Genomic DNA, 16,663 nt, shown 5'->3' on the forward strand with positions numbered 1-16,663 from the left:
AGGCCAGAGTAGGGGAGATTGTTAATCTGTAGTAGTTAATCTGTAATCTTTATAAATGCACTGCAGTGTAAACTTATAAGAAATTGTTCCTATTCGTTTAGAATACATCTAGTAATTCAGCTTTGCAAATAATCACTATGTAAACAACAATTAAATACCAGGGTGAATATTTTATTTAAAAAAAAAGCACTAATATTCAGATTATAGATTCTTTCCATTCTCTATCCATACTGAGAGAGGAGGCTGTTAAAGTATACGTGAGTCTGGTTAATTCCCAATTATCCACTCTAATGGAGGGGAAACAGTAGGGCATATAATGCATAGCGGAAAATCACCGAAGGTCATTTCTCTTTTATTTTTGGAATGAATTATACATTTTTAACTTTGCTAATTATGTTTTTTCTTTGGCTAGTAATAAATGAATTTGTATTCCCTAAGCTTATGCTGATGAGATTGGAAAGGCATGCATAGAAAAGGGAAGGATAGTCCGGGCACCGTGTTCCAGAAACTTTGTAGAAAACAATGGTAGAGCATTCTTGGACTTTTTAATATTAAGGAAAATCCAGAATTTGAATGCTGACGATGCATATGCTCATACACATGTATATTTATGCCTATGTTATAATGTTGTACACATAGATATAATGGGTGTAGATATATAAACACATACATATCTATTTCTAAGTAGAGATATGTAAAGGTGGATACCAATTTGCAAGATGGAAATAACTAGATGTTTTTCTATATATGAATAGGCAATCCAAAATTTAATTTCACTGTAGATTCAAGATAACCACTACAAAATTAAGAGATCCCTGGAAACTAGAGGAAGGACCTTAGGAGTTTATCAGAAGTGACAGCCTGCATCACCTGTCTTGAGAAAGATATGTTCATGTGTCTGTGGGCCAAGTAAGACTTGTCACAATGACACAGGCCTATACTGGATTGTGGCTGCATTCATTTAAGTGAAAATCCCTAATCCTAACAAAATGTACCTTTCCACGTCATAAAAGTCATTTCATTTCAAATGGGGATCAGAAGTTAGTTTTGCAAGTAAAAGAAAAAGAGGGAGAGAGAGAGAGAAACAACACAAGTGGAAAATATTTTGTTTCGTGAGTAAAATGTAGCCTAGGTGTCATCAGAGACACAGTTAGAAGATGGTACTAGACCAAGTGAATCCTCTGATCCACCCCAGAAGGTGAGCCCAGCCAGGGTGATACACCCTGCCTTGCATTTTTCCTTAGGGAGGGATAGAGCGCTTCCCTCTCCACAAGTGACTTCTGTTTGAGCAAGAGGTGAATGCTTTTAAATTACTCTGGAAAGAGAGAGGTGGGAGAAAACCTCGTACACGTCAGACACTGGCTTGGTGTGAGCTCTCCAGCGAAGATCTCTATGAAGGATGAAACCAGGGCTGACTTGGTCTAATTCCTAGAGTAAGAATCTAAACAAAGTTCCATGTTCTCACAGAGTCCAACTCCATCCCCTCCCTGCGACATTTAGCCAGACAAAAAGCTCAGCTCATCAGAGCTTCAAAATCCTTTGAGAAGAGCAAGGGGGCAAATGTGTGAGACATGCCAAGGATCAATGGGCCCCACCATCTTCCTGTGCACTACTGGGTGCTGATTTTAATGTATCAACTAATAACTCTTAGACCACTAAGTACAACAGATTCAGTGTCATTTTAGCTTTGAAGAACAGACGCTCACAGCTTTTCAAGCCGGCAGTGTTAAATGATGTATCTCATTCCCTCCACCCCTTGAGTCAACTGCTGCCTAGCCAGATTAAGGTGTCAGATTGATTTGTTTTATACATCTTTTGACCATGCTCATTGAATATTTAGGAAGTTTCTTCAGCCCATATTGAGGCTGAGATGTCCCGTGGGAAGCATTAATCAAAGTCAGAGAGACTCACACACTGTGGAAACACAGCCTCTTTATTGTAGCGATTAGTTTTTGCAGTAACACATTAACACACTACAGAGCTTTCCTTGATAGAACAATTGATCCTTTTCTTGTAAGCCACTACAGAAAGGGGGGGGGGGGGAATTAACTCTTTAAAGTTTAACACTTTTTCTCCCGCAGCGTGAATATCTGGAAAAGAGGCGGTGGGGGGTGGGAGGGGTGGCCTTTGCTTTTTTTGCCAGCAACTAAAAACAGAACAAATTTCAGTGCACTTCTGGTGGAGGGAAACCCTGTTCTCCAAGCTGTTGTGCTGGTCATTTCACTTGTCTTATGTCGGGGGAGTCTGTTGTTTTTGCCCATTCTTTCTCTCTGGTATTTCCATTCTGTAACAATAAGCTTTAAATCTCCCTTTATGTCTCATTCCTAAATAATGGCAAGTGCACTTACGTTTTTGTCCTCCCCCATTAGGTCATTCATGACCATTCTAGAAAAAAAAAAAAAATACCCTTCTATTTTTTTCCTCTACAGTACTCTTGTCCATAGGAGACAATGTCTTGTAACAATGCAGAAGCCTAATCTCCATGTCAAAGCAATTTTCATTCCCCACTGCACAGCCTGCTATCATTTTGTAATGTTTTGTTTCTTATTCTAAAAGAATTAAAAAGGAACAGTAAGCCGTCACGGGGGCCTGTAGTCCTTATCTCAGTGTCTGGAAATTTGGACAGTGTATTTTACTGCTGAGATAAAATGGAAAGAACTCCAAGTTCAGCAAATCGTAATGGGTTTAAGTTCTATTGAAATCGGCAACCAGAAGATCAGATAACGGGGGTCCTTCAGTTGTCTTTTTAATCGGGTTCCCCGCAAGGCTGAATAGAGACAGAGCAGACACACAGAGTGAAAATATAATTCTTGGATAGGTTAAGTACATGTTTGAACTCTTGCAAGCAGAAGCGATTTGCTGATGACTTAATCATTTTCTGGTCAATTATCTGTAAGGGCCCTTGCAACTCCATGGCAATTATGATGCAAGTTGGCCTTTTGGGAGAAACACCAGCCTCCCTGCTTCTGTTTCCTTGTTACGTCCATTCTCTGTCATAAATTTTCATTCATTTATTATCTTTGCTAGTATAGAAACAACTTTCTGTGTAGTAATTACAGCCCCAATACACACTTTAGCTGTCATCTTGTTGGGAGTCTGGATGTTCTCATGGCCAATGTTTGATAAGTGGTCTTTGTTGATTTTTGATGAATGTACATCTTTTTTCTGGGGGCCCAGGGAAGGGAATGCCTGTGATGACAAAAGGCAGGGGGTTGTCTGTCAGCCCGCCTGATATAAAGCTATGGATTTATTGGTTTTGACTTGGCAAGTTGAGATGCATCTGTCCTTTACCGTGAACAGAGGACTGTCAATAAGAATGGTATCATTTGCAGTGAGTCCAGGAAGACATCTTCATTTAAAAGGTCATCAGGAAACCTTGGTAAACAAAGTTTTAAAGCCTAATCATGTTATGGTAACTTGGCATTTAAAAAAAAATGTAATAAAGTTTCTGTCTATGCTGTCTGTGTACTACGTCTTAACCACACCTTCCAAACAGCATAGACTCCAACAGAAAGGGGCGTGGGCCTTACCTAATGCTGGCTGTAGGAAGTGTACAAACAGGTGCGGCCGTCTGGCTGGACAGATGTGAGTACCGTGTGCAAAAATAAAGTGGAGTCACAGCTGGATGGCCATGGGGATCACCCATCACCAAAAAATAAGCAAGTGCCAGATTCCTCCCCTTTGGTGCAAAAGCTGTTTTCCAGCATTGTACAAGGCTGTCATGTGATGACACAAATTCTCATTTAAAAAAAGAAATCATGCTAGTGGTGAAGTCACATGGCTCACCATCTCTGGTGCAGGTTTCCCCCGCTATCCAAAAGTAGAGCGTTCCTAGGAAACCCTCCATAAGCCAAAATGGCAGAAAGCAAAGAAGCAATTACCGTCAATTTATATGGAAAAAATGTTTAGAGCATTCCCAGACCCCAAAAAATAACCTCTCTTTAGACTTTTCGGATACCCTAGGACACATCTCGATAACAGATGCACAAAATAAATCAAGATAAAGCACAGATGCTCACAGACACAGTGCAAAGCCATGGCAGCATGATGCTGAGATGCTGAGCCTGCTTTCTGGGGAGGAGCTTGGTGGGGCCCCTCTTGCTGCTCGGGGTGCCTGCCACCTCCCTCATGGCTCGCTGCAAAATGGGCGCTGAACACAATTTTCCCTTGGTGCTTCTTTTCTGAAAAGCAGAAATCCTTTTTTGGATTTCTTTCGGTTAGGGAAACCAGGTACCAACGTAGGTCTTTTCGTAAAAGCAAAGTAGCAGAACATGAATTTTTGAAAAGCGGGGGGAAGTCTGCACTTGAAAGTAACAACTCTTCCCAGGGTTCTGTGGCTTGAATGAATTGCCATTAAGAAGTTTACAAATACTGTTTGCTCCAGCAGTGTTTAAAATAAGATGTTCAGCTTCTTAAGGAAAATCAGATTTAGAACATGAGTTTTCCATTTGAAATGCAAAGGGTTGGGAAGGGATTTCCATTGTTGATGGGTTTTACAATCTCTTATAACTGTATTACTGCTTTCACCAGCCCTCTTGCCACCATTTTGGTGGAATCAAAAACATACCTAAGGAAGAAGGAGAGGAGAACTTTAAAAATACATCAAATGCTTAAAGAATGAATGAAGAAAATGGCAATGTTCTTATCCTTTCCAACATTTAAATTTGACAGTTCAACAGATGCATTACCTCTCAGCTCATCAAGTGGTTTAGCAATTTCCGTGAGTTTTACTACATTCAGATGGAGAAGTACGCGCGTCAAGCCATCAACGATGGAGTCACCAGTACCGAAGAGCTGTCTATAACCAGAGACTGTGAGCTGTACAGGGCTCTGAACATGCACTACAATAAAGCAAATGACTTTGAGGTAGGAACTCATCTTTATTGTTTGGTCATCTCCCTTTTCTTTTCTTTTTTTCTTTTTTTTTTTTTTTGAAAAATTTATTTTCTTTAGCAGTGTCCCCCAAATCAGTTGTAGTCTTGTTATCTCACACAAGCATCCCCCAATAGGATAAGAGGTAGAGTAGCAATGAGGAGCCCCCAGTCTGGTTCCCATCAGAGTCACGGGGAGCTGACCTGCCTCTCCATCCTTTCCCTTTCCCCAGCTCTGCTGTATGAAGACCCATTGGCCATAGCAAAGGGAACTGGAGAATTCGCAGGAAATTGCAGCAAGGGACCCACTCACAGTGACTCCCTTTCCAGAGAAGAGGTCTCCACTTTCATAGGCCTTTTTGCTACTTATGTCCTGGCATGTCGATTGAGCTGACATATGCTGTGTGCACTGATAGCCGCAAAAGTTGTTTTCTAAAAAAAGTCTAGAAAGGTTGATGGGGAAGTGATTCTGTGGTTTCTACTTTAATCAGCATTTTTTTTCCTTTATGGAAGAAATGGTATGAGAATTATACTAAGTACGTCTTATAAGAGAGCCATCAACATCTTTTTATGGTTTTGTTTCTGTTTTTGTTCTCTGGTGGGGACAGTCTAGTGTGTGTATCTCGCATATGTGTAACTTCACAGGCATGCTGCTTTTTATCCACACACACACACACACACACACACGTATCTACAACATGCATATTCTAGATACACACGAAGCGTTGTAGACGATTCCCAGAAAGCAATAGCCACACAACAATGAAAGATGTGTGGCTATGAGTAAGGCGTTTCTTTACTGGCTAATGTGGTGCCTCAGCAAACATTTTTCATTGCAACGTGATGACTCTCTATGAGACAACACTAGCGAATCTCCTAGTCCTCACAAAAGCATTTTGCTGAGCCCTGCTGGCTGAGGCAACAATAGTTAGAGGTGGGAACGTGGCAAGGGTTCTGCGGGCTGAACCCCCGCTGGTGACTGTAGATAGGCTATGGATGACTTGACACAGTTGGTCCTTTTCTTGGGTATCTTGAGGATAAGAATTTTCTTCTCTTATATCTCCTCGTACAGGGGGACCTTACATTAATATTCTTGCTTTCCTCACGTAGATAGGCACCCAGAAACACCCAGGAAATTGGCAGCTTCAAAGAAAGAGAAAGGCATCTTGGTCTAGACTTGTCAATAAAAGGACCTGCCCTCCCACCGCCCTGTCTGCCCATTCCTCTTGGGGCCCTTCTCACAAGGTTTTTGGCAGTGCAGATCAGGGATGGTGGCTTATCAGGCCCTGAAGGTGGGAGCTTAGCTGTGGCGAAGTCATGGTTTTCCCTTGAAAGTTTGAACAGTTGCACTGCAAGCCAATTTATCTTTGTTTTCCAAGACTAATATGTTTTTCTTGCTAAAAGTGTTATGAACCAAGTTTTTCTTTGGCTGAACACATTAAATGTGGGGATCCTCCTTGGATTTCTTCACCATTACAAAGTCTCTGTGTTTAAAGTCTGTTGTAGGAGAGCTCTGGTTTCTTCTCCTGACTACTCTCTAGCAGAATTTCTTCTAAAGCTGATGAATAGGATTATGGCTAAACATTTTAAAGAAATCTTATGAAGACTTCGATTTCTTTTCCTCTCCCTTTCTGAGAAGTCTGTTGCTCTCAACTTTACCCAAAGAGAGTTCAACTGTGTGCTAGTGAGCTCTTTACAGCTGATTATGGCAAATATTTGTTTGGCAGCATGAGTCAAGCTTCCTAAAAGAATTGTCCAAGATTCATGAGATGAGTTCTGCGTTTTTGCTGTGTAATATACTCGAGAGGACAAATCCTTACGGTGCACATTAGGATTTTTAGGGTTTTTAAACCTTACCTGGTTGGAATTTAATCCCCTGCTCACAGCATAAGGGCCGAAATGACACAAGCAGGGGCGGCTGGCATCAAGAGGTACCCAACAAGCTGCTCCATTTAGCATCATCTAAATCCTCCTTTAATATGATTAACATCTGATATTTCTCTCTTTGTGAATCATATCCACTTCCAGCCAGGCCACCTCTCCTTTATCTGCAGTGTCTATTTTAAGACTGCTTCAGTGCAAGGAGTATGGGGCCCGGGGAGCAGTTTTGTCACTTCTCATGTGACTTCAGACAAGTTCTTGGTCTATTCTGGGTCTTTTCCTTCTTCAGTAAAAACTAGGATCTTTCCAGAAATGTGGTAAGAAAGAAAGCAGGAACATGGATTCTGTGCTGTTCCCTCACACGTACGCACACAGGCACATATGCATACTCGCCGCCACTGACGATCACTAAATAGCTTCTAATTTAGCCTCCCAGTTTGGCGCATTTACTAACAAAAGCTTCAGATAAGATGATCCCTTCTTTTCTGTGCCTTTGTGCATGGAGGTCAGCGCTTAAGTGAGATGCTTAAAAAGCCACTGGTCCTATCGTTGTAGCTTTACCACTGTGGGTCGTGGCCACGAGCCACAAGTAGACCTGGCACCTCCAGCTGAATGTCTCAAGTGATACTGTGTGCACTGCTTGACTTTTATATTTAAGTTTCTCCTCTTGAGATCAAGTGAATCTGTAGTCTGACAGGAGCAAGTGAAGAGGATGGCAAAGTAGAGAACTGTATACCTTGGGTTTTTGTTTTTTTTTTCTCATTAAACCGAGACGAAATATGGTAGAGAGACTTTGAAGTTATGGCTACATGATGCCCAAAGATCCAGTCAGTTTCAAGGAATATATTAACCCAGTTGAGTATGAGTTAGTCAAATAAAAGAACTGCTTACTGATGGGATTTTTAAGTTTCTCAATCAGTTTGTAACGATAACAAAATAACTAACGTTTCTTGACTGTGCTATGTCCCAGGCACTCTTCTGAATATCTTCCCGTTGTTAACTTATTTAATGTGAGCAATAATAACCATATGGTTGTTAATATGAGAAAAAAGTTTAGTTTGCCTAAAGCTTTATACCTTTTTTTTTAAGTGATTCTAAACTGGTGGGAACCAGTAGAGCCAGGCAGACAGAGGGGTGAGGGAGAATGAAGCCAACCAAGGCTTTCCCTCCTTCTCGATGACTTTCTTCTTCCTTCTTTCTCTGCAGCTGCTTATCTCTCTTCAGCTTTCTGCTGTCTCTGCCTCTGTCATAAGCTTGCTGGTGGCACCTCTGTCACTGCCTAGCACCATCCCCCTCCAGCCCCTGCTGCTCATGGCTTTCAAGGCCAGAGTGGTTACTGACCCCTGGCCTCCCGGAAAATAAAGCAGATGGGGAAGGTTTATCACTAGCGAGGAGGGAGTGGCCTGCATCTCTCTCCTCCTCTAGAACCCTGCATTTCCTGGCCTTTATGAGTCAGGACCTTCGAAGTGACAGGAGGGCTTGTTCTGCCTTTTGTATCAGTTTACACAATGGCCAAGATCCTTGGCACAGCGCTCAGCCCCAGTGTGGTGAGAGCCTGAGAAGACCCAGGGGAGGGGAGTGGAAGACACTGAAGGGGGAGGGGCCCCCGGGTATTGCCCGAGGAAGGGAAGTTGGCCACCTCACACGGGGTGGGGCATCTCGCTTCTGAAGGTGAGTGTGCCAAGGTGTGCAGGAGAGGGGGGTTTAATGACAGGCTGCATCTCTCTCCTACTTCTCACGTTTAATGAGATTGGCAACAATAAATTTGTCTTTCCAGGTGTTATGGTATATATTTCCCTGCTTCGTTCTCACTTCCCTTTGAAGAGGTTCCAACATTTTTTTATGGGGAGGGAAAGAAGGGTTGGGATCCCTTCCCAGTTTTTAAATCATACTGATACTTCTGACTTTAGGGGCAGATGAGTTGGATTTTATTACTTTTTTGCTTCCCTCACAACCGGGACAGGAAGGAAGGTAAGGATGGCTGTCCATTTCCAAGGGGGACGCCGAGGACTGTCTGTCAATCTGCAGGACCAGAGGGTGGCTCTTGTCCCCACCGGCCTCAGCCAGCATCCCTCACAGGCCTGCCAGTGGTAGCCGTTTATCTGCAGGAGGGTCCACGTGCCCTGGGAGAGCACTTAGCCCCCATTGCCGTCCCTAAAGAGACTCAGGTGGGAGGCTGGGAGGCTGAGAAAAAAACAACACGGGGAACTCAGTTCCTTGATTATGGGGCTCGTCCAAACCACTTCCTGAAATACTGACATCCCACCGAGCAGGTGCTCCATCACAGAGCCCACGGTTCAACTTTTTCCCAGGTGTCACCTGACCGGCCAAGGAGGGTACCTCTGCAGGCCTGCTTCTGTGTCGTCACACTCTCCTCTTAGAAAGAGAAAAGAAGAACAGCAGCACCCCTCACATCACACCGCCCCCCCCCACCCGGCACACACACACACACACACACACACACACACACACTGAAATACATGTGCTGAATACATTCTCTCCACCCCGCCTGCCCCTATGCCCAACCCTCCTGCTTCCCGCACAACACACGTTTTAGAAGATTTAATGCATTTGGAAATCTCTCATTCACATTGTCATCTCTTTAAAGAAAAATGAGGACAGGTGGATTTAGGAAGCGCTTCCCTCCGCTCCAAATAGATACTTAAATATGAGTGATCATTTGGAAAACTGGCACATGAGCGAAAACCTTTTACTGCTGTTGCAGTCTTTTGGCCTCCGAGCCGCTGAGCCGTTTGAGTGATCACATGACACACACCCTTGGTGGGCGGCGAGGAGGAAAAGAGACTCTTACCATTTCTTCCCCTGCCAGTCCCGCCACTGACAAGCCAAATTGATCTTTTAAGAGACTAAATGAATGTTCTCTAAATATATGTACACACATGGCTGGCTGTCTGGGAACATATTCCTGTACAGAATGATGGCCTGAAGTGTGAGGGAGAGAACAGTAAGGATGCCGGCTTCGAGGTGGGCTGGAGGGGTTGGGGGCGGGGGTGGGGCGGGGGTGTTGGGGGGAGCAGAGGCAGGATGGTGCACGCACGCACGGAGCTTCGTTTTTGCACCACTGTCCTTTTGGGATTCAAGGTGTTGATCAGTATAATGAAGCGGGCCCATTGATTTATCATCTATTTGGTAATGTCGTTGCATTTTTAGCTCCCTGTGTCTTTTTTGTCATTGGGTTACATTCAAGCACAGTAAGATCAGCTTTAAAACCTCCTTACTCAACAGCTTTATTAGTTATAGCATTCCATGACCTTTCTCAACATTCTTAAAGAAAAAGATACAGTGTAACGTCGCTTTACTTTGCTTATTGTCCTTTGTTGGGGTGAACAAAGCATTTTCTACAGTGGCTATAGCACATAATTATACAGCTTTCAATGGCAGTGTCTTGGCACATATCAAAGTTCAGAGGAGCCTTTAGAAAAAAAAAATGTTTTGTGGCAGCCTAGGGAGGGTCTCATCTTTCCTTCAGAAAATAGTTCAAGGCTCTTCTGTCAAGCTTCCCTACTTAGAGCTTTTTCTCCTCCTGCTTCATAAAGTTTAAAGCGGATTCAGTGGAGTTCTATGATCTATTTCCTTTGAAAGATTGTTCCTCAGCACAGAGAGGCCCTTTGACTTCAAGAGTTCACAGATTCATGTCTTTAGGTATCATATGTCTGACCTTATCAGTTACTCCATTTAATGTCGGAGAAAAAGTCTCAACTCTTTGTGTTTGTCTGTTTTGCCTCTGTGAAATGATTTGGTGAAAAGACCATCCTTTTTAACACACCACTGAGAGGCCGTTTCTGCTGCAACCTACCCTGTGGCTTTTCTCTCTTTAAAAAAAAAAAATTGTCCTTGTGTTTTGTGTATGGATGAGTTCACAGTGAGAATAGAATTATACAAGGGCAGACGCACACACAAAAAAAAAATCTTTTGCTTTCCTCCCTCCCCGCCCCCCCCCCATGATCTATTGGCTCTCTGGGTGGCTGTACCCCAACAGGAGAAGCCATTTAGCAAATACAGAGGTGGCAGCCGTGGTGCTGGGATGGCAGTGGGTTTTCCCTTGCTTCGACCTACCCCTAAGGCCTTCATAATTAATTGTCCTTCAGAGATGAGGGAAGTTCAGAGACAGTGTGGAGTGATGTCTATTGTCTGACATTCAGTTCTCCTTGCCTCTGCTCTTTTTCTTCGCCCCACAAAGGGTTATCAATAGGAGAAAGGGAGCAAGTTCTCTGCGGAGAGCCGCTGGTGGTGGTGGTTGGAGCTTTCGGTGGGATGTTATCATTGTGCTCGGCCCATCCCGGATTAAATGTCTGAAGAAGTTCTAACAGCCTTTTGAAAAGGAGCCTGTTTATTTCGTCTAGATTAAGCAAACTCATTTAGCGACCTGACGCTCGTTCAAAAAGTTGGTGATCCCTTTTCACAGGGCAGATAATATTTTAAATCAAATTTTCCTCGTCCTCCTCCCGCCCCCTGGATTTGATTTCACTGTAATTGTTTGGTTCTCGTTCAGCCGTGGGGCAGAAAATTTAGGGCTCAGTCACTCATTTCTCTTAAGTATCTCAGCATAAATCTGCCAGGAGAAGGAATTTTGCAAACGTTCTTTTTGGTGACGCACAGGATTTCGGTTCCTCAACGCAGACCAGACCGTTGTTATTTAAAAATACCCGTATCCCCTTCAGGGATTGCCTGGAGCCAGTCTTCAGTGCTGTTTGGTAACAGGACACAAAACAATGCAATCCGTGTGCCCCCCAGCCCCTGCTTTCGCCTGAGACACAAACTAAAGATGCGATGCGGAGACAGCTATTTGAGAAGTAAAGGAGGAGAGGACCATTAATGATGATTATACTTCTGTTCCTGTTAAATAGGGTGAAGCCAAGAAAAACAAATATAATTGTTCTTCCAAAGAGCGGTTGAACTGGCACATTAGGAAGGTTTAAGATCACTTCACTGTAGTGTGTACGTGACGTCGAGGCTGAGGGGCGGCCTACCTCAAGGAAATCTCTGTGTCTCTCAGAGCAGCTCCTCCTGCAGGAAGGGACCCATAAGGGTGCCCAGAACTGATTCTGTCCCCGGAGCCTCCTTGAACAACTTTCCCCGCAGACCTTTTGGTATTTAAAGAGAACCTGTGCATGGAAGTTGACACAACTAATATAGTCATACCAAAAAAGGGGGTCATAAAAAATTAAAGTTATTCTTATGAATCTTTCATCAGAAGCAATGAAAAGGGACACGAGTGTAGTCGGGAGTCCTTTGTGCTGCGAGCTCTTCTTCCGGGCTCTGGGCTATTGTTCTTGCAGCTCCTCAAACAGACTTTCACTTTCAAACCGACAAAAGTCACTTAAAAGCCAGACAGCTGTACTAACACACCCACCTTAGCGAGCCGGAGCCGCGGGCAGGTGCAGGGCCCTCTGCGAGACCTCCTCGTTCCAGATGGGCAGGGGCCGCCTCCCCCGGCCTGCCTGCTGCTTGGCACCCTCGCGCCGAGGGGGGACCATCCGCTCCCCCCCACTCCCCTCCACCCCCTCCTCAAGATCCCCCAGATTTTTCCCTGCCTTCTCTTTCTAGCATGAACCGCTGCCATCCGGGATCAGTATTGATGCTCAGGTGGGATGGCCAGGGCCAGGTTCCTGAAAAGTTTGAGCACGGAACTTGAAAGAAGACAGAGGGAGTCTGTCTCCAAACTCCTTCCATTTCCATTTCCTCCCTTGGCTTCTCTTTAGTCAGCCTTTTCCACGCCAGTCTAAAGCTCTCATCGGCTTGTCAGATTCCTGCCCCCGCCTCAGGAGTAACTCGGGTCAGCTGAGCCCCAGCCACCGGTGGTGGGGACAAAGCCTCACCTTAGGACTGAAGACGCAGCTGGAGGCAGAGGCAGGTAGCTGGGCCTGCGTCCCAGGCCTCGGGGCAGCCGCCGCCGCGGGCCGTGGCGAGTCCTCCCCCCCTCCCCTGTCACCTTGTGTACAGTCTGGTCTGTGACACTGATGGTGATTATGTCATTATTTTGCTCTGGGGGCCCTGGCACATCTGCAGAGCCCAAGCACATCTTCTTTGTTGCGCTGGCACACGTCCCACACCACAAATGCTTCATTAGCCCTGCTGCCGGCCTCCTTGCCAGACGCCAGGGCCCAAATCCCGGCTTCTTTTCGCTCCGTTCTTTTGTGTGGCTGATGATCATGTATTCATCTTCCCGGTTCTTCCCCCATTTCCCTCGACTTCTCAACTCCAGATGTCCCGTTTTTTTTGCCCAGATCACTCCCGAGTCTACAGTGAGAAACGGGGGGACTCTACCCCTGAACCCGTCCCCCACCACTTGCCGCCTTCCTGCTCTTCCGCTCCCCGGATGGGTTGTGACTTTGAGGCTCCCCACCACGAGGACTAACATTTTCAAAACTTGCAGTTGGAATAGATACCAAGGGCCTGCTCCCAGTTTACGACGGTAGATGGGGTAGATGGGGTGGGGACTGGAAGCTGCTAGATACCGCCTGTGGGACGGTGCCTTTCTCATCCACGCCACTCCTCTCCTCTCCGTGGCTCCTTTATTTGCTTCCGACGCTTTGCCACACTTTACCAGTTTTCGGAAAAGAGCGGAAAATACGAGTATGGAAAAGATTCTTCAGGCTTCACTGTGCATGTCATGGTCAGTCTAAGGGTTCTTTTTCTCTGAATGGGATCTTCATCTCCACTCGACCCCTGACCCAAGTCCCCTGCCTCCTGCAGCCCTAACCCCTCTCCGTGCCCACCCCCTCCCCCCCAAGACCTACTATTAGATATTTAGATTAACACTTGGCTCTTTTAGGAAGGAGCTAAAACATTTCCCTTAAGTTTTATTCCGTGTATTTCACAGAACCACAGCTTTTGTTAAGGTGTGCTGGTTTCTCCATTAACTGCAGTAAATTTCAGAGTTTAATGTCTTGGGCTGTGATGGGTGCTCCATAATTGGGATGTTTAATTTCCCCTTAAATTTGAATTAATTGGTCTGTGTTAGCATACTCTGAGTAGCCTCGCCAGTGGAGAGGTTAACCAGTTTTTATCTCCCAGTCGCTGCCACAGAAGATGTTTGAAACGTCCCTATCTTTGAGTCAAACACAGATTCTTCGTTTTTAAGGATTAAGTTCATATGTTTATGGGCATCACGGGCAGACCCTAGGACAGAGACATTGGTAAGGAATAAAGGAAACTCCCTGCAAGGAATGAGTTGTCCTATTGTGCCAGGCCCCTATGCTTTCCAGTCACCGAGCCCCATTCCGAATCTTAGGACCGACCTGGCTGGCAGAGTGGAAGGAGAGGTGGTCAGATCAGTAGGCTACCCGGCCCCGGGCAGGAAGCCTGTCGGGAGAGGCTGGTACGTGTCATTCGTGGAATCATTTTCGAAAAACTTAGGATGTCGCCGCAACATTCCCAGCCTTCTATTATTAGCTCATTACGGTTTTATCACCCATGGGTTTATTTAAACCTTTTTTAAATCTGACTGCCTTCTCAGAGTATACCACTCCTCAAGATAATAATTCTCTAAATTTATTACCTGCTGTGAAAATTGTATCTTCTTTTTATGGCTCTTAAAGTGATTTCCCTGGAACTCCAAAGGGATCTCCCTTGGTATAATATCCTGGGATTTGTGAACAGGACTGTGGCCATATTCTCCATTTCCTTTCTGATTTTATAGACTTTGATCATTCCTCCCTCTTAATCTTCATCTCTCCAGATTAAGGGGCTCTAATCCTTTTTAAAAGTCTAATCTCATACAGTAAGTGGGCTGCCCCTGATCATTTCCGCTGCCCTCTGTAATGCGCTTCCGGCATGACTGTGCCCTCGCGAGGGACGGTCGCAATTACTAGACCATGGCACAGAATTCCAGCTGTGGGCAGCCACACCAGTTTGGTGATTGTACCTCTCTCACGCACACCCAGTGAGATTTGTTTTGTTTGTCCCAAAAGTTTATCCTCAGAAGTTGGATTTCTTGAGTAATATCTCAGGAACACTTTTTGGTTAAAAATGATCCCAGGAGACCAATTTCTGTGACTCTTGGTCAGTATTCTGACAAATCTGAATGTGTCTACAGGGCACAACCAGCCAAATAAAAAATGGGCAGATCCACCATGCTGTCCGGATGTTTTTAGGGTCTTTGTAGATAAAGTATCAGAATATTTAATATCACGAAGACATGGCCTTAGTCTTGGGCTTGAGTCTGTAACCATGATAAGGAAGGCGAGAAAGCTCTGGTCTCTAAATTATTCTCGGGCAGGAAAGAAAATGTTCTTCACTTATGAGTAGGTGTTATTTCATATGAAAGCACAACCTTGAAATCCTAAGAAGGAAATCCTTTGGGGAGTCTTTGCAATGTCAGGTCCTGAACTAATAATAATGCAGAGCCTAAGAGCATGGATTCTGGAACTGGTTCCGGGGGTCAGATCCCAGCTTTGCCACTTCCTAGCATTGAAACCTTGGCAAGTGTCTTACGCTTCCTGTGCCTCAATTTCCTCGTCTACGAAATGGGGAAAATAATAGCAACTACCTCACAGAGTTGTCTTGAGAATTAAGTGAACTTAGTAGTACAAAGTTAGTGCTGTATAAGCCTTTGCTTTTATTAATCCATAGAGCCGAGTAAAAGTTACCATGTTGCTGTTATCAGTACCTTAACTATTGCACCATTTCCTGCTGACCCTAAATAGGCAAACAAACAAATGAGCAAACAGGGACTTCTCATCAGAATTGGGACAAAGAGTCAATGCAAAACTGGTTTGAAAAAGAGAAAGTGATTCCTCCTGCCCCAGGTGTGGCTGTAAAGGTGACACCAACCTGGAACGGCTCCAGGATTCTGGAGTCGTGGGTTCCAGATGAGAAGGGCAGCAATGAGGGTGAGGGAGCACCGGATGGAAGGGTCTGCCTCTGGCAACACCTGCCTTGTCCGGCTGTCCTTTGCTCACCTGTGAAGTGATAAGATTAAACACAGAGCTGTGTTCTATCTCTGAAATTCTGTGATTCTAGAATAAAGACATTCTGCATTCTTTAAATAAATCCCAGGCATGATGCACAGCTTTAAGCAGTGATTGTGGAGCCCCTAGGAATCCAGATGGTGTCCATGTGGGGCCACTGACACCCTTGTGGCTCTGCTGTGGCTTAATTATCTCAGTGAAAATCTCTAGGGTGCCCATTTTAGCCTTCTCCCAAGGCCCGCTTTGCAGATCTAAATCTCAACAGTGCCCTTGGAGACGTGGCAACTCCCTTGCTGGGATTATAGAGACTAATTTTTTAAATTCATAAACATTTATTGACTGAATTGGCACGCATCATTATACTTGCTGCTCACTTTATCTGTTGTGTTGGCTAGGGCAGCCAAACCATGAGGACATTTGTCGGTGAAGCCCTCGTGCAAGTGGGTTTTCTAGGAGATGGCACAGAACTGCACAAACTGAGGGAGAGTCTGTAGACCGGTTCCCACCCATATCCCACTGTGCCACACTTCCACCCAGATAGCCAGCATTTGCGCTATGCGTTAACCTCTGTATGATAGACAGCACCTCCCCTCTTCTAAGGGTCAGAAGGAGTTTTTCGGATAACTACCTTCACGACTAGGCTTGGCTGGCAACTTTTGCAAAAGCGTCACCCACCTTTTATTTTAAGGCCTCCCAATGTGGTAATCTCCATCATGAAAGTCTTTCCCACTGGGTTTTTGTGGGTGTTCATGCATTTGTGGTTGGCAGGTATTAAATCCTCACACAAGTCATTTGGATATGTAGTCTTCATCTTTTTAGGGTCATGGCCCCCAACTTCTGTATTTTTGGGGGGAAGGGGCTATTGTAGCATTTTAAAGTAAAATCTGGTTCTAACAGTGACTTTTAGTAAAAGGTACTATGTTGACTGAGAACAAGTGTAGGGGTTTGTGTGGTGCCAGAAGCAGAAGTGGGTGGAAG

The 16,663-nt window shown here is 44.8% G+C and overlaps 1 protein-coding gene across 7 annotated transcripts in view; it reads left to right on the plus strand.

The window, feature by feature from the left end:
* PROX1 (prospero homeobox 1) overlaps positions 1 to 16,663 on the plus strand; it is a 53,770-nt gene that overhangs the window by 19,680 nt on the left and 17,427 nt on the right. For 6 of the 7 annotated variants that reach the window (XM_038542126.1, XM_038542125.1, XM_038542131.1 and 3 more), the window contains one exon: positions 4,672 to 4,866. In XM_038542126.1, coding sequence (XP_038398054.1) covers positions 4,672 to 4,866 — 195 coding nt within the window. Of the gene's footprint in view, positions 1 to 4,671; positions 4,867 to 5,104; positions 5,504 to 16,663 lie in introns of those variants that run through there. The other variant, XM_038542132.1, reaches the window with a different exon arrangement.

The sequence above is a fragment of the Canis lupus genome, chromosome 7 (assembly GCF_011100685.1).
Source record: "Canis lupus familiaris isolate Mischka breed German Shepherd chromosome 7, alternate assembly UU_Cfam_GSD_1.0, whole genome shotgun sequence".
NCBI lineage: Eukaryota > Metazoa > Chordata > Mammalia > Carnivora > Canidae > Canis > Canis lupus.